The sequence below is a fragment of the Salmo trutta genome, chromosome 29 (assembly GCF_901001165.1).
Source record: "Salmo trutta chromosome 29, fSalTru1.1, whole genome shotgun sequence".
Lineage (NCBI taxonomy): Eukaryota > Metazoa > Chordata > Actinopteri > Salmoniformes > Salmonidae > Salmo > Salmo trutta.
This window is the reverse complement of record NC_042985.1, coordinates 20,540,711-20,564,029: the sequence shown is the minus strand read 5'-3', so window position 1 is coordinate 20,564,029 and position 23,319 is coordinate 20,540,711. Positions and strand designations below refer to the sequence as shown.

Below are 23,319 nucleotides of genomic sequence, written 5' to 3'. Positions count from 1 at the left end.
TTTTTATGGCAGCTTTGGAGCAGTGGCTTCTTCCTTGCTGAGTGGCCTTTCAGGTTTTGTCGATATAGGACTTGTTTTACTGTGGATATAGATACTTTTGTACCTGTTTCCTCCAGCATCTTCACAAGATCCTTTGCTGTTGTTCTGGGATAGATTTGCAGTTTTCACACCAAAGTATGTTCATCCCTAGGAGACAGAACGCGTCTCCTTCCTGAGCGGTATGACGGCTGCGTGGTCCCATGGTGTTTATACTTGCGTACTATTGTTTGTACAGATAAACATGGTACCTTCAGGCATTTGGAAATTGCTCCCAAGGGTGAACCAGACTTGTGGAGGTCTACAATTTTTTTTCCTAGGTCTTGTCTGATTTCTTTTGATTTTCCCATGATGTCAAGCAAAGAGGCACCGAGTTTGAAGGTAGACCTTGAAATACATCCACAGGTACACCTCCAATTGTCTCAAATTATGTCAATTAGCCTATCAGAAGCTTCTAAAGCCATGACATCATTTTCTGGAATTTTCCAAGCTGTTTAAAGGCACAGTCAACTTAGTGTATGTAAACTTCTGACCCACTGGAATTGTGATACAGTGAATTCTAAGTGGAATAATCTGTCTGTAAACAATTGTTGGAAAAATGACTTGTGTCATGCACAAAGTAGATGTCCTAACCGACTTGCCAAAACTATAGTTTGTTAACAATAATTTTTTAGTGGTTGAAAAACGAGTTTTACTGACTCCAACCTAAGTGTATGTAAACTTGAACTGTATATATTTAACTGCACAGCGGGAAGGCAACGTGCATTTATAATAGATGAATGCAGTGGAGAGATCAGTGCGTCCGCTCCTATTCGTTGTGTCTGTACAAAGCAGTCCTGTAGTCTAGGACAGCCTATGTCTCCTGACATGCGTTGGCTCCTCACTCTCCTGCAGTTCTATCAGCTTAAATGGCTGCCTGTTAAATATTTACCCTGACATGGTCTCTCCGCTGTACTCACTGTTGAGCTGACTGACACCCGGAGGACATTATGCTTTCATATCGCTCAATACAATGTGTTTTTTATCATTTTAAAATGGCTGCACAATCCTGAATATTGCGAGACCGTACAGTACAGTACCTGGAGAGGTTATTTTCATGGCTTTGTTCAGCCTGAGAACAGACAAATGAATAGTTAGTCAATGCTAACTGAGTAGTTATTAATGGTTTTACATATTAGAAATATCTAAATGTCTCATTTTGTGATAAGATACATTTCCTAATCACAATACATTTTTTTTCTTTTGTATAATCTGTGGAACGACCCACTCATTTCAAATTAATATAATCTATCCTTTTTATGTAAATAAATCTTCTGTTGTCTTCAGAAATATTTTCATATTGTACTCATAATATTTCTATTTTGTTTTTAAGAAGAGACAACACAAACTAAGCCATCACTCCAGCTCCGGTAGAAAGATCATTGATGAGCTCTAATAATCTATTCCAGTCCTCCTCATTGATGAGCTCTAATAATGTATTCCAGTCCTCCTCATTGATGAGCTCTAATAATGTATTCCAGTCCTCCTCATTGATGAGCTCTCATAATGTATTCCAGTCCTCCTCATTGATGAGCTCTCATAATGTATTCCAGTCCTCCTCATTGATGAGCTCTAATAATGTATTCCAGTCCTCGTCATTGATGAGCTCTGATAATGTATTCCAGTCCTCCTCATTGATGAGCTCTAATAATGTATTCCAGTCCTCCTCATTTGTCTGTTTGTGGCCTGCAGGCTAGCTTATTACTACTGTCATAAACCTGGGAGGAACTCAGTGTACTCTCACACTGTACACACACACACTGATCACACTCACACACACTGTACACACACACACTGATCACACTCACACACACTGTACACACTGTACACACACACACACACACACACACACACACACACACACACACACACACACACACACACACACACACACACACACACTGTACACACACTGTACACACACTGTACACACACACACACTGTACACACACACACTGTACACACACACACTGTACACACACTGTACACACACACACACACACACACACACACACACACACACACACACACACACACACACACACACACTGGCTTTTACTTTGGCATTGTGAAATCCAATCCATATTGAACCAGTGTGTCATGCAATTAATAATGCAGGATATTTACAGTGTAGAGATCAACTGAGATGCCAACAGTACTTTCTCTCTCTGAACATCAGTCACTTCAGCGTTCTCTTAACACTGTCGATGTCTATTGGAATAGATAAAGAGAAATGCCATTCTAATGTCTATTACTGCATTGACTCCAGTCATTGACCAATAGAGAGTCCATAATGAACTCAGATTGAACTTGTGGTCCTGTCCAGTGTCCTGTCTACAGTACAGACAAAGAGAGAGGTGTGGTCAGAGGTCATGGCTGTGTCTGTATCTGTTTCTCTGTCATGGCTGACTGTGGTATTTAAGACTCAGAGACGGCTTTCGCACACGGACCTGTTGCCACTGTAGCCGGCTCCATGTATATTATTAGGTTAATAGGATTGTACATGTTTACACCAACTGTTATCTCAACGGGAGATCAGGGAGGTGACTTACACTGGTGTAATGGGCTTACTGACGGGCTTAAATAGCATGGTAGTGGCCCACTAACACACACACACACACACACACACACACACACACACACACACACACACACACACACACACACACACACACACACATTTTCACAGTCACACCTATAGCTAGGCTGGAGTGACATGTCAGAGGAGAAACCGCTGTAGGGCGTGGGTTTGCAGCGTGGCGTGGACTCTGCGTTTTCACCTCTCTCCTAACCGGTGTGTTGCAACAGACATTCGACCTTTATCAAGTCCCAGCTATTGTTTGCAGATTGGTTGCACATGCCACAGGCTGTGAAAGACACATCTGCTACCTTGAGCCTAGTGAGAGAAGGACAGATAGAGGGCCGGGCGGAGGGTGGGGGAGGTGGGGGGCTGGCCGGGCGGAGGGTGGGGGAGGTGGGGGGCTGGCCGGGCGGAGGGTGGGGGAGGTGGGGGGCTGGCCGGGCGGAGGGTGGGGGAGGTGGGGGGCTGGCCGGGCGGAGGGTGGGGGAGGTGGGGGGCGGAGGGTGGGGGAGGTGGGGGGCTGGCCGGGCGGAGGGTGGGGGAGGTGGGGGGCTGGCCGGGCGGAGGGTGGGGGAGGTGGGGGGCTGGCCGGGCGGAGGGTGGGGGAGGTGGGGGGCTGGCGGCTCGTTATCCTCTCTTACAGCTCAGCTACAATCACTATCCACTATTTGTCCGGCCTTCACCAGATATTTGCCTTTTCTGTTTGCTGCTTTTTAAAGTATTTTCGAGTCAGATAGAGACAGTATTTCCAAAGACCACGGCCCTGTCTTCTGTTTTTGTTTGTTGCATAATATACTTTTACTGTCTCCCTCTCTCTCTCTGTGTGTTTTAGGAGATTGACTTTTTAGTTGATTTTGTCCCCCAGCTTTCCGTTTTCAGTAGCTAGTCTTTTAAACATTTGTTTGTAAGAGATATAGCCATACATGCAGACTACTACATTTCCCTGTTAACTGCCATGGCACAGCTAGACACACCAGAATGCTATTTTAATAATTTTCCAAAAAATGTTTGAAGTGTTGTTAGGAACTGCAACTTTGTGTCATTATGTGATGTCGGTCACAGTAGGGATTGTTGTTTGGTAATAAAGCAGTGTACATTTGTGTCATGTTGAGTCAGTCTTTCAGAGAACCCCCTTCAGACTTTAAAACCCCAGCTATAAAACCAGATGTGTTTCTATGTTTTTGATTGATTCACTGATTGAGATGTAAAGGGTGGTCGTAAACGTGCTGGGACAAAGGGCCTCTTTGTGGGGAGCGGGGCCGTCTGAAATGGAGGAGTAGTTTGAGATGACCAGATGATTTCCTACTGGTCCAGTGAGTGAGCCCCACCACAGTGTAGCGAGTCTGAGGCTGAGCCGGGCTGCGCTGAGCGTAATGAATGTGGTAGCAGGGAACCACAACAGAGCCAGGCAGAGGCTGCCTGAGAGGCTGCCTGGGAACCAGAGGGACGTGGCCACCGGCCAGACACAGACACAAACCCCTGGCTCACACTTGTGGTTTTTTAAGAAAGCAATTTAGTTCATGATTTCATTCTGAAAGCCTGTCATGATGCATGCATGGTCTGCGTCTGCCAGGAAAGAAGAGAAACCTCTCCCACCAAGGTGTTAGTCAACATGACTGCCTCTGACTACCAGAAACTACAAGAGGCCTGGGGCTGTGATGGAGATAGTGAGAGGGGAAATAAAGGCTGCATTTCCCCATCAAAACCTACTCACTGCTGACCAGACAGAAAGAAGTCTTATTTTCTGTTTTTCCTAGGTAATAGATTGCAGTGAGTTTATCATTTGCGGTGATATTTATATTTCAACAGAGGCCTACCATGTCTTTTTATCAGGCATCTTGACAAATAGATGAATGCAGTGTGAGTTTGAGCGTAGTATCAGTGGTCAGACACATGGTTAACAGCCCACTGGTGAGACATTTTCTGTATCAGTCAGCGGCTAATCCTGTACAGAGCCTGTTCTCTCAGACTGCATATACTGCACATATTTCTCTTCAACCATGTCTGTCAGCTCCCTGATTTTATTAGACTGTGTTTCCCATTCAGTTATAGTGGTTTTCTCCGTGCCGCTCTGTGAGTGAAGCATTGCTAAACAGGGGCTGTACATGTCTTCTGTGAACCAAATTTTTGGGCAATTACTCAGATCAATGGCAGGTGGTTCTGGTTTGGCTCCTCAGATCTCGTTTCTCCTTGCAGCCTCTTTTTCTCTGTATGGGCTGTCAGTCAGCAGGATAACTTTTAACCACCTCCAAACAGAGCCGGCTGCCAAGCATTCGTTTAGCCGCTCACTTTGATTCGGCCCTCCCGTCCGACCTGTCACAGCGTTACACACTGTTGACCATGCTTTCTATTCAACAAGGGCAAATGAATTTGTTTCAGTGGTTTAAATCGGCAATCAATGTCTGTGAGGTGTGGCCTGCCTGACCTCTATTCATCAGTTCCTTCTAGATGGTCTCATCTGGGTGGAGCAAATGAACTACCCCTGTTTTGATTTTCCGATTGACGTGTCACATGAAACGTTGCCACTCTCAGAATATGGCCCTTTCCCTCCCTCCGTAGCTCCCTCCCTCCCTTTATCCCAGGCATCACTTTCTCAACCTCCCTCCGTTCCTCAGAGAACATACAAGGCACTAAGATAGAGAAAAACGTCTAGAGTGACAAAGGTGGACACATTTGTGTGCCTTGTTTGCGCGCCCAATGAATTCTTTCAATTCATGAGTGAGTGAGAGAAAAACAGAGAAAGAAAGAATGAAAGAAAACAAATCCCCAAAGAATTAGGGGTGGGACTAACTGTAACTAATGAGCTGTTGTCCAGCCAATGGCTGTTGTCCAGCCAACTAATGAGCTGTTGTCCAGCCAATCCCTAGAATAGAACCGCTTAATCAAAGCAGCGTTGTAGGTAATTTCCTCATTCCCATTTATGAGATGAGAATGAAAGAGAACAAAACTGCTATTCTTTTCATTAGACGTTGTAAATTTTCCAATTTGAGTGACCAGCGCTGGCGAAGCGTCCTATTTTTGGAAAAGAAAAGAATCAGGATAGTTGCGGAGAAAGCAGGCCACTGTGTGCCGACATTCCAGATGTCCAAACGGCAGTTGTACCAACCAAACTTTTCTGGGCAATAGCTGCCAGTGATGACCTCATAAGGAGCAGGCCAAAGACTGAGGCCCACAGTTCTCCTGCCATGCAGAAGAATACCCCCCTCTTTTCATAATCCATTCTGTGTCTCCACTGTCCCTCTCTTTTTCTGTCCCCCTGCAAAATTACTCCTTCATAATTAGCCATTGTTCCTGCTCTTTTGGCGCGGCTCTCTGCGTTTTTTCAGGGGCCCCTTTTCTCTCCTCTCCCCCTTCTCTTCTCTCCTCCCCCTCTGTCCGCTATATACTCATTGTGTATCTCTAGGAACCTTGTGATGCCTGGCAGCCCCCCAGCCTACTTGTTTGGCACCCCCAGCCCTCTCCACAGCTCTCTGCACTGTGGACTGTGGGAGATGTTACACTTGGTTTGTTCAATCTGAACTCTTTGCTCTAAACTCTCAAGTGCATAGAAGTTATCTTTATAAATGACAGAAAGGACCTGGCCTGAATGGCGCTTTGTTGACTGTTTTCCTAAAAGGGCCCCCCACTATATTTCATCTGTCAGTCGCTTTTCTTTACCCCAACAATGCTTGATTGTTTCCATGAAAACTTCAGGTTCCACAGACAGGAGAATTCTGTATTATTATGTTCCTGCCAAATTCCGATCTCTGTTTTCCTTCCCCTGCACTCACAAAGGGCTCATAACTTACTGTCAACTGGGAGGGGAGCCACAAAGCTCCACTGTTGCTCAGCGAATAGCCTGTGTTGGTTGATGGCTTGACTGGCTGTAAAGTTTGCTTAACTGCAGTGGCAGTGACAGAAGGCACTTTGGGAACTGCATCACCCAGAAGGCCCAGACCTCTACACGTTTAGAGAGAGAGAGAGCGGGGGAGTGTAAGAGAGAGACAGAGAAAGAGAGGGAAGGAAAAAACAAGTACATTTTCTTGCCTCTCAATCTCTTTAGCGCCAGACTGCTGGCTGGACGAGAGAGTGGTAGTGCTGAGGTGGTGCAGTAGTTCTGGTGCTGTTCTTTATTGTGGGTGCTGCTCCTCCAGTTCTGTCCTCTACTTCTGTCCTCTAGTTCTGTCCTCTACTTCTCCTCGTGGATGCCTTCTGAGACAGAGTACTGTGGAACAGATGGGAAAAGTACTGCACTGGACGCTTGGCCTGTCAGCGAGTATTTGTGAGTGTGTGTGATTGTGAATGTGTGTGAGAGAGAGAGAGAGAGAGAGAGAGAGAGAGAGAGAGAGAGAGAGAGAGAGAGAGAGAGAGAGTGTGTGTGTCTGTGTGAGTGTGTGTACCCCTCTGGCTCCTGGTGCACTGAGGAGGTGTTATGCCATCCAGCGCTGAAGTTGTCTCTCTTGGATCGGGAGGAGGAGGGCCAGTGGCGGAGGGGGCCATCGGTGGAGACGAGCGGCTCAGTTTGTAAGTGTGTGCTCCTCGACCCTCACTGGGTAGACAGACAGACAGACAGACAGACTGACAGACAGACAGACAGACAGACAGACAGACAGACAGACAGACAGACAGACAGACAGACAGACAGACAGACAGACAGACAGACAGACAGACAGACAGACAGACAGAGCCACTTCAGCGCTCTCACACCTGCATCAGACTCTGTTGTCAGGCTCTGCCTAGCAGCTAGCAAGGGGGGGCAGGACACCAACCAGGCTGTCTAACTAATCTAGCTGCACAAGTGTTTAAAGTGAGACGGAAGACGGCTCCTCCAACAGGATATTATTGCAAATAATTTACTGTGCAAAGTAATTATGGATGCTGTGCTCTATATCTAAAGTGTGCACTTGAGGAGGCTTGCTTAATTTGCTCTGGGTGGCTGTCTTTTTGAGTGTGGGTTTTAGACGGAGTAACTACGGTGGTTTCTAATAGAGAAAGCATCAGGAGAGTGAGTGAAGTGGGGATGAAGTGCTTGTGTAATTGAGTTGACTTTTTGAAGGGGGAAGGTCAACATTTATAGAGGAACAACTCTCTCCAGCTACGTTGTTAAGGTGTATGTATTTCCCCAGCCATTTGCAATATTTTTATATCATTACCCATAATTACTTTGTCCACTTGAATTTTTCTCCTTGGTTTACATTTTTATATTATTGTCTGAAATAGATATCATGAAAGTGAGACGTTCATTTTAACTTTTAATTTGAACATCTCTATATATTTTCTTTCCAAAAAAAGCTATAATGTCTAGCAGAGCCATTCATTTGTAGAATCCATAAAATCTAAATAATGTAAAATAAATCTGATTATCATAAATAAACTGTGAAATAGACTTAAAAAAAACATGTGAACTCATCTCATCATCCTCATACAGTAGATGAGTTTATCTTCAAATATTGCAACCGTTTTAGAATTTACAGTAGGAAGTAAGGAGTTCCTCTCCATCGATTTTTCGTTTACTAGGTCTCATAGGTAATGTTAGCTGCTGTGGAATGTGTGTGTGTGTGTGTGTGTGTGTGCACGCTTTATATAGAGAGTGAAAGAGAGTGGTAGAAGCTGAATCATTATTATATGTTTATGTATGGGGTGCCAGGTTCATCTAAAACACAGTCACAATGGAAGGCGATCATTTAATTGTGCTAAACGGCAGTGAGTGTGTCAGTAATTTTCCAGCTGGGAGCTGTCAGGTAGCAACATGTTATTATGCCAGGGGAAGACCCTGTCGATCCCTGCTATGTCACCTGGGACAACAGTGGGGGAAATAGGAGGTTACAAAGACCTCTAGAGGAAGACAGATTTTTTCCCTTTGTACGTTGTACAGCCAGTCTCAGACTCATATGAGCCTGGCTCTATCCATCTGTAAAATATAGACAATATTGAGTGTCTATTGAAAGGAAATTCAAAAGATATTTTCAAATGTAAGGAAATATGGCCTTCAGTCCTCAAATGAGTTTTTTAATGTATTGTAGATTGCTTAAACTAAATTGAATACTAGAACTTATATAAACTCTTTCTCTCTCCCACTATGTGGGTGAGCCCTGGCTTGTGCTCTGGAGTAAAGCCTGTACCTTCTTTGTGTAGACGGTGTTGCTCTGACCATGTTCTCACAGTGCCTTCACCAGCATGGTCTGTAATGCATTTACTCCCCTACAATGATATTTCATTAGGTGCACCAAATGGTTCTTGTGCTGTCCTGTGATAACTGCTCGTATTTGCATTTTTTGTTTTCCATTGTTAGTATGGTGTAATTTTAATATTTGACCTAATCTCTTTGTTCGAGTCGATGTTGTCTAAAAACATCATGCTTTTTAGATGTTCACCCAATTTTCAGTTTCTGTTGAAATGCCTTTGTTTTCAAATAACTTTAGATTTTTCTTTAGAAAAGTCAAAAGATTCCATTAAGGAATATTTCCGAAAATCATTATCATTTATACCATTTCTTTTCTGTATTTTGGTGTGTGTGTGTCTGTTTGTGTGTGTGTGTATGCATGCCTGCGTGTTGTTACCCATGGAAACTTGAAGCTCGGTCATAAAGCAGCTTTTTGCCATATCCAGCTTTCCCATCGCTATGTCCTCAAACAATGGCCCTTTTGTTTTAACGACTTATTTCATTATTCCCCCCCCCCAAAAAAAAATGGGTGGTGGTGTCTGAGGGTAAGGGGGCTAATATTTTTCTGCTGAAGTGACCTGTGATTAAGGCTGGGAGAAGAGGGAAGAGGTGTGGGGGTTGTGGGGCGCGAGGCAGGCGAAGGGGGGGAGGGGCTGGTGTGGAGTTACTTATCACCATTGTCTATAAAAGGTCAGCAGTGTGAAAGAGCAGCGACAGCGGGCTGAAAGTCAGAGCTTGTTACGCTAGAGGAGGAAATGCGATAGCCGCAGACACACGGGCCAGTCATAAGACCTGGGGTCTTCTAATGCTAACCAATTAAACAGAGGTTGTCGCGTGATGAAACATTATCAGTGGCAACAATTCATGACTCAAAGCATTCCAGGCCATATGAGCCTTCACTCCTAATCCTTTAAATGTGGGCAGTATTGTCAGCTATATATAGACCCTTTCTCTCTTTCACGTTTTCCTCTTTCTTTCCTCTGCAAAGTCACTGGGGTTTTGTCTGGGAGAAGGCAGGCAACATGTCATGCTCTTATTGATTCGTTTGGTTTGTTAGCTGTCCATTCTTATTGTGTAATTAAGCTTGAGGGGAGACGGCTTGTCAAGAATTCACGCCAGAGAGGCTTCTTCAGTTTGCCATATTCTCGCTGCTCAATGTACACAAAGGCACATATTGGGCTTCATTACTAGAGAAACACATAACATTATTGATAAGAGTAAAGGAATAGCAGCAGTGCAGAATGCAGTGTAGTTAGAATGCAATGTATAAACGGGTTGTTTTGTTGAGCATTTTTTATGTGTCTCACCAGAGCCTTGGATACTCTGTTATTCAATGTTTCACAATCACCACTGTCGACCTGGACCCCAGCTTCTCTCCTACTCTATAAAACACCTTATGTTTTATTGTTTAATTCAAACAATTCTGGAATCAAACACTCACGGTGTGTACCATTATATCCCAGCATAGGCTTTGGGGACTATATAATGTACATATTGTTGCCCTCTGACATTTTCTGAGACTTATTGCAATATCCCCCCTTCTCTCTCCCTTCAATAATGAGAGCTGGTATTGTATAGGGCCTCTGAGAGATTGGGGGGTGGGGCACCCTTGCTCTGTGCTCTCTTTAGCTGAGCGCAGCCCTCCCAGCTCTGCTAATAAATTATTAACCCACTGACAAATACTGTTACGGAGCCTGCCGCAGATCTGTTGCATTTTCTAACAAGATTGCTGTAGACACATGTTACAGGAGGATGGAGTCAGCCCTGTTCACTCTGTCTCTCTCACGCCTCAGCAGCTTGACTGATGGCTGGACACCGGGTAAAAGTGCCTGAGAGACTGAATATTTTAGTGGTAAAATAATACCACTTGATTTACTGTGTCATACAAAAGAAGTGCTTTGTTTCACTCTCGCACTCCATTGAAGACGGGAGCTTGTTGTGCTGGAGGCCCGGGCTTTTTGGATGCATGAATAAAAAATGTGGCGGAATCTCCTAACTCGAGCCCTCCCCCCTCCCCTCCCCCTTCTCAAACCTCTCTCCACCCCCATCTTCCTCACAGCACACCATCACTCTCAACATGCAAGTTCTGAACTTTGCTCCGAATTTAGATTTCCAATTAACACTCAATTTCGAGACCATTTTCTATTTGATATTTTTATTTATTTTATTTCACCTTTATTTAACCAGGTAGGCCAGTTCAGAATAAGTTGTCATATAATTACAGGAAACAATTTATTGTCTGATTAAAATTGAGAGCTGGGTCTCTCTAGAGAAAACAGAAGACAACACAGGCCGGTCTGAGAGAGAGTGAGGCTCCTTCCTCCCAGCACTACGGTACCTGACAGACTGGCCCTGTTGACACAGCTGCTGGGGCCTGGGTGATTAACGTGGCCTGCCATTTTCCCATTTTCACCCTAACCACCACCAAAAATACTGATCTATAACTACGTGCCTCTGTGTGTGTGTGTGTGTGTGTGTGTGTGTGTGTGTGTGTGTGTGTGTGTGGTGTGTGTGTGTGTGTGTGTGTGTGTTTAGGTGTGTGTGTGTTTAGGTGTGTGTGTGTTTAGGTGTATGTGTGTGTGTGTGTGTGTGTGTGTGTGTGTGTGTGTGTGTGTGTGTGTGTGTGTGTGTGTGTGTGTGTGTGTGTGTGTGTGTGTTTCGGTGTGTGTGTGTTTAGGTGTGTGTGTGTTTAGGTGTATGTGTTTAGGTGTGCGTGTGTGTGCCTGCCAGCCTGTAAGACTTGGATGTCCTAATACGTATATGTGTTTTCAACACTCTTTATTGTAATGCCTTGTGAAATACAGTAATGTGCTGTCTCTGAACTCAGTTAATGAACTGTATTTAACAATTCACATTGAGAGTGCCAGTCTGCTCTGCTGTTCAGCGCTGTGTGTAAAAGGATGGCACGGCTTCAAGTGAACTAGTCATTCTTTAGTGGAGCTGAGGCTGCTGAGCGCTGGCGGGCCTAACAGCGGCATGCGATGTGCACAATCCTCACGTACGGGGAGTGTGGAAGCACCTAGACTCTTGATCAGATTATTCTAACACCAAACTGTGTGTTAATCTCTCCCTGTGTCAAATTTGTTTTGAGCCCTCTGTGAACCCCATGCCATACATTTGGCAGAGTCTGGTGAGGTACAGTGGAGTCTGTCTGTCTGTCTCATGGTCCTCCCAGCAGGCAGCACAACGACACGATCACACCACAGCCCTTGACCTAGAATACCCACCTCTCTGTCTCCTTCCTCCAGCCCATAGCCTAGCTAATGGGGTGGCTAAACCTCCGTCACAGTGACCCTGAGGAGAATGGGCCAAATTTCTCACACCTTGAGCTCCCCTCCCTGTCTCTCCCTGTCTTCCCCTGCCCATCCCTGCCTCTCCATGGCATAGAAGATGCTACAGCAGAGATGAGACCTAGACTTGAGGCTCAGATGCTGTTTTCATTGTTAAATACCCAGCAGCTTAGCTAGAGGCAGATCAGGGGCATGGGGAAAATAAAATGACCAGTAAATATGGACTAGCTCCTTTTCCCCACTTCAGATCAGTAGGAATGCCATATTATTATCTCATTAATACCAATCGCATAATTCGAATTTTCTGGCATAGTATTCATTTCAGTAATTGTAGGTCACAGCATGAGGGTGGCATTATTAATTGTAAGAAGAGGCTAAATTAGCTGTAAAATTCTATGAGGGGAAATGTTGAGCTACATAAAAAAATGAAACACTGTTAACATTTGTTTTCTTTGCACCTGATATGTCAAGTGCACTCTTCACTGCAATATTCATGAAAGCGTGTGACAGATTTGTAAATTCTGTCTTCCACTGCCAGGATCTGATTTCCAAGCTGCTTAAGTAGGATTTATTGGCCTGGAGAAATAGTGTAGCACTGAAAAGTTAATCGTTTGCTAATTTGGAGAGTGGAAGTAAAAAGGAAGCAGCTTGGGGTTGGTGTTGTGTTTGGTGGCAGGATCGTTCTGTCAACTGTTCAATTCAATCAATTAAGGCTCTTCTGTTAATTAAGAAGAGGACAAGCACATTACTTTGACTCGTCATCTCCTTATAATTGTTTATCATAAACAAAAGCGGGTTAAGGCATTATCTGAATTTGGAGCGATAGAGAGTAGGGTTGTCATGTTTACCTTTATCTAGGGTCATTATTGACTGGGGCTTGACTGGGCCACTATCTGGGGCTGTGTTAGAGCTTCAATGAGAGCGTGTTATGTGGTATAGTAACCCTCTTAGCAGCCTAATCATTGGCTGGGTGGAGGGAGGGAGTGTTGGGCCTGGCCCAGACACAGGCACCGCTCCAGCCTCATCTCCACCATTTACATTAAACAAAGGATTAGGAGAAGCCCCATGGCCTGCTCTCACACCTCCTCAGCAGGCCACATGACCATTGATACGATCTCTCCAACTTTGACTCAGGTCCAACATTGTTTTTCAGGGCACCAACAGGTGTAGGTTGATGTGAGGATGGGGAAACATCCAGCATACCTGTCGTAAATACGTTTTGACATCGTCCCGGTGTCATAAAACTGTCTGAAGTTTAACTATGTGTCTTTGAAGTTTTCTGACGGTTGTCCTATTCTCTTTCTCTCTTCCACAGCAGAATAATGTCTTCCAAGCAAGCCACCTCTCCGTTTGCCTCCGTCGCCGATGGGGAGGAAGCCATGAGTCAGGACCACCTGTCCTGGGATAAGGAGGAGAGTGCCGAGGCCCACGGGACCCCCCAGCTGCCCCTGCACAGCCTGCTCCACAGCAAGGGCTCCATGGACGAACTGCAGCCCCTCAGCAGTGTCCCTCCAGAGAGTGACTGGGACAGCATGGTGTCAGCCCAGCAGCGCATGGTGAGACACCACCCTGTAGACCAGTAGACCACTTGACTAATAGACATATTACATTTGCTAAAAAATAGGAAAATAATATAAGTAGGAGTGAATCATTGATACATCTTGTAATTCCTAGAAAACATACATCTCAAAGAAAGAAGAGTAATGTGTGGATCGATCTGATATAGGGTCTATAGCTAGCTGCCTTACTGCTGTAATACTCACTGTCTACTGTAATGACTCAGTGTACCATTCACTATTTACTGTAGGTGACAGGCAAGCCACCAGAAGGTTTCAGAGGGTACCGTATTATTGTCTCTGTACAACAGCAGTCTGTTTTCCAACGTTGTCAGGGGTGAGGTAGATTCCTGACAACGTTCTGTATTTTCCGTTGGTGACCTTCACCATTAATGACTTTCACCACTGTCTAGCCTCTGAGTGTGAGTAAGCCTGACACACACACACACACACACACAAAACTGTCTTGTCACTATGCCCTAGCAGAGAGGAATTTCTTCCACAAGGACACGGTCACAACAGAGCCCTCGGAACAATTTCAATGAAGACTTAAGACCATGCGTTCTGCCAAGCACTTGTCTTTGAAGTCTAAGCTCTCATGAGTGTCTTGAGATCCTCCCCACTCTAAAAGAAGAGCACAACAATGTATTGAGTTGCATTTTAGCGTCACACACAGATTTGATGAAACTATAAATAGGGAGACAATACGACAGTGGAACAAAGTCTCTGAGAGGGTATCTGTTCTAGAAGTCCTGCCCAGGCCCCTCAGCCCCCAAGGCCGCCTGACTCCCTCACTAGAGGCTCTCTCTGGACCAGGATGCACTGGGGCCAAGATACAGGCTCAACAGCCACCCATTGTTCTGTGCTTGTAAAAGGGAACTCTTCACATGCCTCTCCCTCCTCCTCCCAGCCATGGGTACTGTCTCTAATACTGTGAAGCCGTAGGGATCCTGGGACCCTCAGATAGGCAGCACCAAACCAACTATAATCAACTATAGGTTATTATTAGGCTGAACAGGCCCAGTGATATCAACAGTAAAACGTGTAGTACACTACACAGCAGCCCAATAAAAATTCAATACCACAGTATGGCAAATTAAGACAGATTGGAATGTTGCTACGCTTCTTCTTCAGGCTGCCTTATTTTTGTCATCAAATAAACATCTCCCACAATATGTGTTATTGTGTACATCTGCAGCAGGCCCCAGACAATCTGTGGAGCTGCTTTGATGTGTGTGGAGGAGAGAAGAGCAGAGGCACTTGTGGGCTGTAGCCTGGGAGGCAGGTGGCTGTTTGTGACAGACGGGCCTGCAGTAAAGAGACCCAGAGGGGCTCTGAAGTAGCCTTCCAGGGGCCACCCCTCCACACTGCAGTGGCTGCTGGGAGAGAGTCGCTGCCCACCCACGTCCCACCCCAGCCCCGTCCCAGCCCCTTTGTCCCAGCTTGTTTTCTAAGGATGCTGGGCGGTCTGGAGACCCTGTTCTTGTCGTCCAGTATGTAAATGACAGTCAGGAGATTGCTCAGGTGGTCTGCTCTTCTGACAGGCTCTAATTGGATCACAGGGCCGTTAGTGATGAAGGTAATTAGAATGGCATTTGAAAGAATGTTTTGTGCATTGTCTCCTGTTACTCGCTGCAATCACTCGACAGCCTCTTCATAGAATGAAAGGATCCGTATGAAAGTTCATTCTATTCATTTTGGATCTGAGGGAGGAAATGCTTGCATTTAGTTTGCATAATGTCAAATCCTTTTCAGTTTATCATTACTTCAATTATTATTATTTTATCCAGATATGAAAAACGAAAGTTTTTGCTGCCTTTTTAACTTGAGAAAAACCAGCCAATATATATATAACATCTGTTGTCCCAATAAATCCTTTATTGTACATTAAAAACCTTTCCTGTAAGACAGCTGTGTAAGTCAGCTGTAAAATGTTCTTGTTTTGGTTGATTGTTCTGCGTTGAACAGAAAATACAGCGAGACATGGTGGAGACCTTGTGAATTGAAGGGTTCTATCAAGCCTCTAGTCTCAGTAGAGTCTATCAGATGGATGGTGGTGGCAGGCTGTGATTTCGTACTGAGGAGTGACATGAGGTCAAGGAAGGAGGACTAGAACATGGGGCCATGACAAGTCTGGAGGTTAATTATAAAAATATGAACACAAATGTACTTCAAAGCTAGCAACATTCGTTTTCCCCCACCATTATCACATCACAGTTGGCTGTGGATTGCCATGGCCTTGGCCCTGCGTGACAATTACTTTTTAACATTAAATTGTAAACATTGAAATTGGAAAAGTGAAGTGTCGAGATCCCGTCAGCTCAAGTTGACTTGGTACAGATGGCGCATGGGAGAGGGAGTGTGAGAGGGGAGAAGGAGGGATTGACAGAGAGAGAGAGAGGGGGAGAGAGGCAGACGGCGAGAAGGCTGAAAGTGTTGCCTTTGCTGATTACCTGACTCCACTGCTGTGCCATGCGTCTGTGTGGGCTGTGCCCTGAACCTGCGCCAGCTGATTAACCCAGCGCCGCTCCACTCCCCACAAGCACCCTCCACTGGCCCTGGCACAGCCACAGCCACAGCCACCCCTGCATAATCACCCCCATCCTGCCCGCCCAGCGCTGGGTGTAGACCTTGTCGCGCCAACCCGGGCCCTGGTACTGAACCGAACCACCTCTCTGACTCCTCTGCCTGTCTGAGGATATTAAACTTGGATAAAAGATTGCAACAGGAATGCCCAGTGTACTGTACATCACTCCATGTTCTTTGGGAATATCAGCAGATCCCACACACTTCTCAACATCGTTCTACCTTCTTGATGTTCCTTTCTTCTTGGGTTGTTCACTTTCACCGTTATCTGTGTGTCCTTCAGTAGAATGGCTTCCTCCTTTATGTGTGTGTTGAAGGTATTGTGTTGTTTTGTTGTTAAATGTCAGATCAGGCAGTGTTATACGTGACACACAGAGCAGATGTGAGAACACACAGAGGTAAAAGGGTTCAACTCTTCACAGCAGAATTACCTGTTGTCTCCTCACTCTCTGCAAGCCATAATTAAAACAGCCTTGTGTCTGAGAAGCCATGACCCAAGTTCTCTCTCTCTCTCTCTCTCTCTCTCTCTCTCTCTCTCTCTCTCTCTCTCTCTCTCTCTCTCTCCTCTCTCCTCTCTCTCTCATTCTCCTCCTGCTGCTTTTCCGTGTACAGAGAGCACCCAGCCATCACTCTCAGACAGGACCCTTAGTTAAATACTAAACCACACACAGGTGGGACTGAAAAACAACAACAGCCTGAGACAGGACACAGATTTACGATGGCCCGCAGCACTCAGCTGAGAATAGGCCTCCGCTCAAAAATGAACAAATTACACAGCACTCACCCCAACACAAATGTACACTCAAATGCAATTTAAGAAATTATAGTTGGGAGGTTTCTCTGTGTAGTTTCTCCGGAGGTAAAGTAGTGCCTGAGCGCGCGCACACACACACACACACACACACACACACACACACACACACACACACACACACACACACACACACACACACACACACACACACACACACACACACACACACACACACACACACACACACACACACACACATTATGGCTATGCCCTCTGAAAGTGTCCCTCATCATTTCACTACACTATTTTCACTTGCCAGATATCATTTGATAGAAGCTGTTGTTGTGTGAAGGCCAGAGAGGAGTCATTTGATATGGCCACATCGCCCTGGGAACTAGCAATCACTGCATTTGACTACATCAACTGTCAACAGCCGATAAAACTCAGAGACAGAGAGAATACACAGGGAAATACTAATGATTATATCCAACCCCCTTTCTCTTTCCCCATCCTCTCCCAACTGCTCTTTTCTTACAGGAATCTGACAGCAATAAAGTATGTTCCCTGTACTCCTTCCGGAATAACTCAACCTCCCCACACAAGCCTGAGGAGGGGGCCCGGGAGCGCGGCGACCTGCTGAGCGGATCTGCGTTCGGAACGCCGGAGCGCCGCAAAGGAAGCTTGGCCGATGTGGTGGACACACTGAAGCAGAAGAAGCTGGAGGAGATGACAAAGACAGAGCAAGATGGTAGGACACTAAGTACCTGTGTGTATGCGTACATATGTGTGTGTGAGTGAGGGAGTGTGTATGAATGCTTCCTTTTTCAAATGGCTTCAAACTTTTCCTCTCCCTCCCTCTCTCTTTCTCTTTCATTTTAGTTTTTTCTTTCCCACTCACTCTCTCTTTTAATTAAACACACACACGCACGCGCACGCGCACACGCACACGCACACGCACACACACACACACACACACACACACCCAGACATACCCAGACAGAGGCTGGGAGGACTGACGTGACTGTGTTTCCAGTTTGTTCTGAACCCTTTCCACAGTGACAAAGAGTGGGTGGCACTACACCTCAGCTTAAGTGTGGTCTCCCCCCACTGCCAAGGCAAACTGTCAGGCCGTAAAACACATGCCACCGACCTGATGCCAGGAACATTACCTTTTTATTCTTCAACACAGAAAGCTCTTCACTAAGGGCAGCATTCAAGTCAACTGCACCTACAAACAAAATGAGTCCTGGCTATTAACAGGGATGCATGTGCCAATTTCATTCATTCAGTTCACTGTACCATATAGTACCTCATTTTCCAAATGTCCTCACATATCAAATGCACTTAATAGAACTATATGTCACCCTATGGTAACCCACCACTCCCTAGTCCTATATGGTATCTCACAGTACCCCACAGAACCTTCTGTCACCCTATGGTAACCCTCCACTCCCTAGTCCTATATGGTATCTCACAGTACCCCACAGAACCTTCTGTCACCCTATGGTAACCCTCCACTCCCTAGTCCTATATGGTATCTCACAGTACCCCACAGAACCTTCTGTCACCCTATGGTAACCCTCCATTCCCTAGTCCTATATGGTATCTCACAGTACCCCACAGAACCTTCTGTCACCCTATGGTAACCCTCCACTCCCTAGTCCTATATGGTATCTCACAGTACCCCACAGAACCTTCTGTCACCCTATGGTAACCCTCCATTCCCTAGTCCAATATGGTATCTCACAGTACCCCACAGAACCTTCTGTCACCCTATGGTAACCCACCACTCCCTAGTCCTATATGGTATCTCACAGTACCCCACAGAACCTTCTGTCACCCTATGGTAACCCTCCATTCCCTAGTCCTATATGGTATCTCACAGTACCCCACAGAACCTTCTGTCACCCTATGGTAACCCTCCACTCCCTAGTCCTATATGGTATCTCACAGTACCCCACAGAACCTTCTGTCACCCTATGGTAACCCTCCATTCCCTAGTCCTATATGGTATCTCACAGTACCCCACAGAACCTTCTGTCACCCTATGGTAACCCTCCATTCCCTAGTCCAATATGGTATCTCACAGTACCCCACAGAACCTTCTGTCACCCTATGGTAACCCACCACTCCCTAGTCCTATATGGTATCTCACAGTACCCCACAGAACCTTCTGTCACCCTATGGTAACCCTCCACTCCCTAGTCCTATATGGTATCTCACAGTACCCCACAGAACCTTCTGTCACCCTATGGTAACCCTCCATTCCCTAGTCCAATATGGTATCTCACAGTACCCCACAGAACCTTCTGTCACCCTATGGTAACCCACCACTCCCTAGTCCTATATGGTATCTCACAGTACCCCACAGAACCTTCTGTCACCCTATGGTAACCCTCCACTCCCTAGTCCTATATGGTATCTCACAGTACCCCACAGAACCTTCTGTCACCCTATGGTAACCCTCCACTCCCTAGTCCTATATCGTATCTCACAGTACCCAACAGAACCTTCTGTCACCCCCAACTCTCTCCCCCAGACTGCAGACTGTAAGAAGAACGTACAGGGGAAAAACAAATGTTTGAAAGAGCCGCTACAACATTTCCCCCATTCTTAATTAGCACGACATTGGTAGTATAGTGTAGTATTCAATCAGACTTGGAGCCCCCTGGGAACGCTGGTGTCTCATTCAGCGTCTGGGGAACTCTTAGCTTAAGCACTACATCACACGAATAAATTAGAAGTCCATTTGTTTAAAAATAATTTGTTGCTTTCTTTTTATCAAGTGTTTGTTTGGTGGTCTTTGCACAGTATCAACTATCCTGGATTATTCAGTAGATAGCAATCTCCATCCCAATTTCTAATATTCCTAATAATAACATTAGATTTTTAGCAATATTAGATATTAGATTTACGATAATTTCTTCAGATTCAACATTTATTATATTGTTGGCTTATGTGTTTAATAGTAAAAACAGTGTCTTAACTAGTATTTCTTCCCCTGTTGTATTAATGGTATCGTTAGTTTCATACCCTTGACTTTTCCGGAGATGATACCTTTCCCTCAGCACAGAGGACATCTCTCATGTGTCTCTGGTTTCTGATGGGGTTGTTTTCCGCGGCGGGCGCGCTCCTCGGAGCCCTCTGTGGCGAAGGCGGGCGTTATGGTAATGAGCCCCAGCTGGTGAGGGCCGGTTGTTGCAGTAATTTAAATGGTCAAGTGCAGCTGGTAATCCAGGGCCGTATGTTAGCGCAGGGAGGAGAGAGTGCTTCAACGTGCAGTACAGCTGTTTTAATCTCCTGTTAATAAAAGAGCCTGGCCCTGCCTCATGCGCCATGCATCAACACCACCTAAATAAACTCCCTTGTTGGAGGAAATTAGTTTCTGAGAACACAGAACAAGACAAGAGGCTCACGAAGTTCAATATGTCGTCTGTAAGCTGCTGGAATGGAGAGATTCAGTGTCCTTGTGGACGCTTGACACCAACTCCATCAGTAGAGATGACTGTGATTACTGTACATCAGAAGGGATATTACAGAGTATGGTCTGTAGGGCAGGTGGGTAACTGTTGTTACCATTCATAATCTATGTCAGTGTTTATAGAGAACCTCTGTGAGCATCTTGAAAGGGCAGGATTAACCCATTACGGGCACACCAGAAGGTTGGAGAGCCATTTGTTGCCTTAATGACCTGGCTAATGTAAGACAAAGCAGCGATGAGCTAAATATATCACTTATCTAAGCTACAGTATGCTATCATGGAGACAACTGTTCCTCCTAATCCACCCTGCTTTAGTCCCTCCACTGGTCTGGATCACTGGAATCTTCAGAGCAGAGCTAGACACCATCTGCTGCCATTATTCTGACTGAGTCCTCCCTGTTATGTCCCTGGTCAGGAATTTCATCTCATTGTGATGATGGATCAAGACTGAGCTTGCTGACCTTAATGGTAGAGGGTATGAGAATCCTCTCTGTTTCACCTATTACAATGTAGACACTTGTTACGACACCATTAACATTGAAGTTGTTTAAACTGGACTTTGTATATCCTCTTAGATTCAATGATGAATGAGTCAGAAAGTGTCATTTAGATAATTGTGTGACGTTGTACTAGTCCAGAGGCCATATCGACGGTAAAGCTGTGGACTGGGACAGAGAGCAGTCCTAACAGAAGATGACAGAGTGAGTCTCCTTCGGCCGGCCGGCCATGCCTTTTTCAGTCCCCCAACAAAACGTTGATTAAATGTATATCGTCGTCAGGGTTCGCTGCCCTCAAATCCAATCAGACGTAAGTTGACCGCAACTTTGCCTAGCTGGGCTGCCATCTCAGTGCTCCGTGCCTGAACCCGCAACAGTGGCCATACTCATTGGCTCTACCGCCCTCCCACCCCTCCTCCGTCCTCTCTGTCACTGGTCCTTAAAGTGCTCTAAGTGCTTGTGACTGCGCTAATGAATGAAAATGTCCTCCCAGCAGTGAGGACTGCATTAAGCTGAATAGCCACCTTAGCTGTAAAAGCTCTATTAGACTCAGTGGCCAGGAGGGCTAACGATTGTGCCCAATGTTTATTTACTAGGTATTGTAAATGCATTATTTATGGAGAGCTTTCCAGACACCACTTGTCAAGAGTTAAAAATGTCAGTATAAGGTATTAAGGGAAAAAGAAAAATGGCCTCCATTATGAAGATCCAAGGTGACCTTAGTTGGATTCACAATTAGACCAGCTTCCTATAATGCACTAAAGTATGAATAATGGTCATAGGGAGTCAACACTGTGTTGTCCCCAAGACAAGGACAGGTGATAGTTGTGTTTGTTAGGTTTTAGGTTTTAGGCTGGTCCTTTGGGCTCTATACAGGCAGGTTGAATCCTTGCCAGCACAACCAGCTCTGGATTGGATTTGCATGCAGTTAATGAATTCCTAATGTCTCTTTCTATTGTGCATTGAGTGGCATGCCGAGACATGTTTTTATTTTTTATCGGTGGCCTGTCGAGCACAATGCAATTCCTGTGCACGGAGGCATGTCAGAAAGCGATGCACTCAAGCCGGTCAGATATTCGTCTCCTTCTTTGTAGTGTACTCTGTTACAGAGACTTGCTGCTTGCATCAGGGAATGTCAACACACAGGCCTGCACGCACAAACGTCCTCTCTTTGCCTGGGCATCGACAGTCCTCTGCCTGTGCCATTATAGCCAGCAGTGTTGTATTGCCAGGAGTAGTTCTGGCTGCTGCTAAAAGCTTGTTATATTTGAATCCATGTTAAAGGCCGGCGAGACTGAATGCCATGTTTCAGGCAGGAGTGTGGCAGGGCTGCAGGCTAACCCTAACCCCAACACTGACCCCAACACTGACCTGGGATATTGAAACACGTTCTAGGTCTATGTTCCCTTATGGGAAAAAAACACAAGGCTTTTTAGATTTCAGGTTGCACTAGAGATTGCAGTATATAACATCTGTATTCTGATGTAACGGGACTGCTTTTACAGTTCAACCTGGTGGTTGGCCTGTATAACAGTACACAGTATCCCACAGTGTGCCTGTGATGACTCTAGTCTGTCTGTGGAGAAGAAGTGAGAAGGAGAGGTCGCTCCCCATTGAGTTGGGATGTCCTGACCCCCTGGGAACAGGTGTGCATGCTGGAGGTCCTGTCTCAGAGGGTAACATGCAACCCTGGGTGACCTGTGACACTATGAACAGTTGCTAATGTGAAAGGGTGAGGACTTCTCCCCAAGGCAGTAACCCAACATCCTTGGAGCTGAGAGGAGGTCCACACTCCACACTATGGTGCACAGGAGCCAGGCTATGGCCAACAGAAGCTAGCCGTGTCAGTCAGAGTATCTGGTTAGCAGTGCACCTGGACCACAGCAAGGCCTATTGACTAATTACCATACCAGTGTGAAGCCACAGCACCTTCATCCACAGGGACAGTTCACCAAATCACAGCCTTCCTCTCTGAGGTAGAAGGATTATGAAAGAGATCACACACGTCAGGAGCAGATGACCTCCACTGTGTGACATGAACGGTCAAATCGTGCTGTTTAGTTGGGTGATCTGAATGTATGATTCTAAATCTCAGTCATACTGTATGTAATACCAATCAGTCTATATCTCTCTCCCCATCTCTCTCTCTCTCTCTCTCTCTCTCTCTCTCTCTCTCTCTCTCTCTCTCTCTCTCTCTCTCTCTCCATCTCGCTCTCTCTCTCTCTCTCTCTCTCTCTCTCTCTCTCTCTCCCTCTCTCTCTTTTGCTCTCTCTCTCTTTTGCTCTCTCTCTCTCTCTTTCACTCTCTCTCTCTCTCGCTCCCCATCTCCCTCTCCCTCTCTCTCTCTCTCTCTCGCT

The 23,319-nt window shown here is 45.7% G+C and overlaps 1 protein-coding gene across 1 annotated transcript in view; it reads left to right on the top strand.

Annotated features, from left to right (window-relative positions):
* Window positions 1–23,319, top strand: part of LOC115167092 (transcription factor SOX-6) — a gene marked incomplete in the record, with an annotated part of 205,196 nt that overhangs the window by 54,856 nt on the left and 127,021 nt on the right. Inside the window, 2 exon segments of the mRNA XM_029721178.1 lie at window positions 13,404–13,644; window positions 17,522–17,732. Of these exon segments, the coding sequence (XP_029577038.1) occupies window positions 13,404–13,644; window positions 17,522–17,732 (452 nt within the window).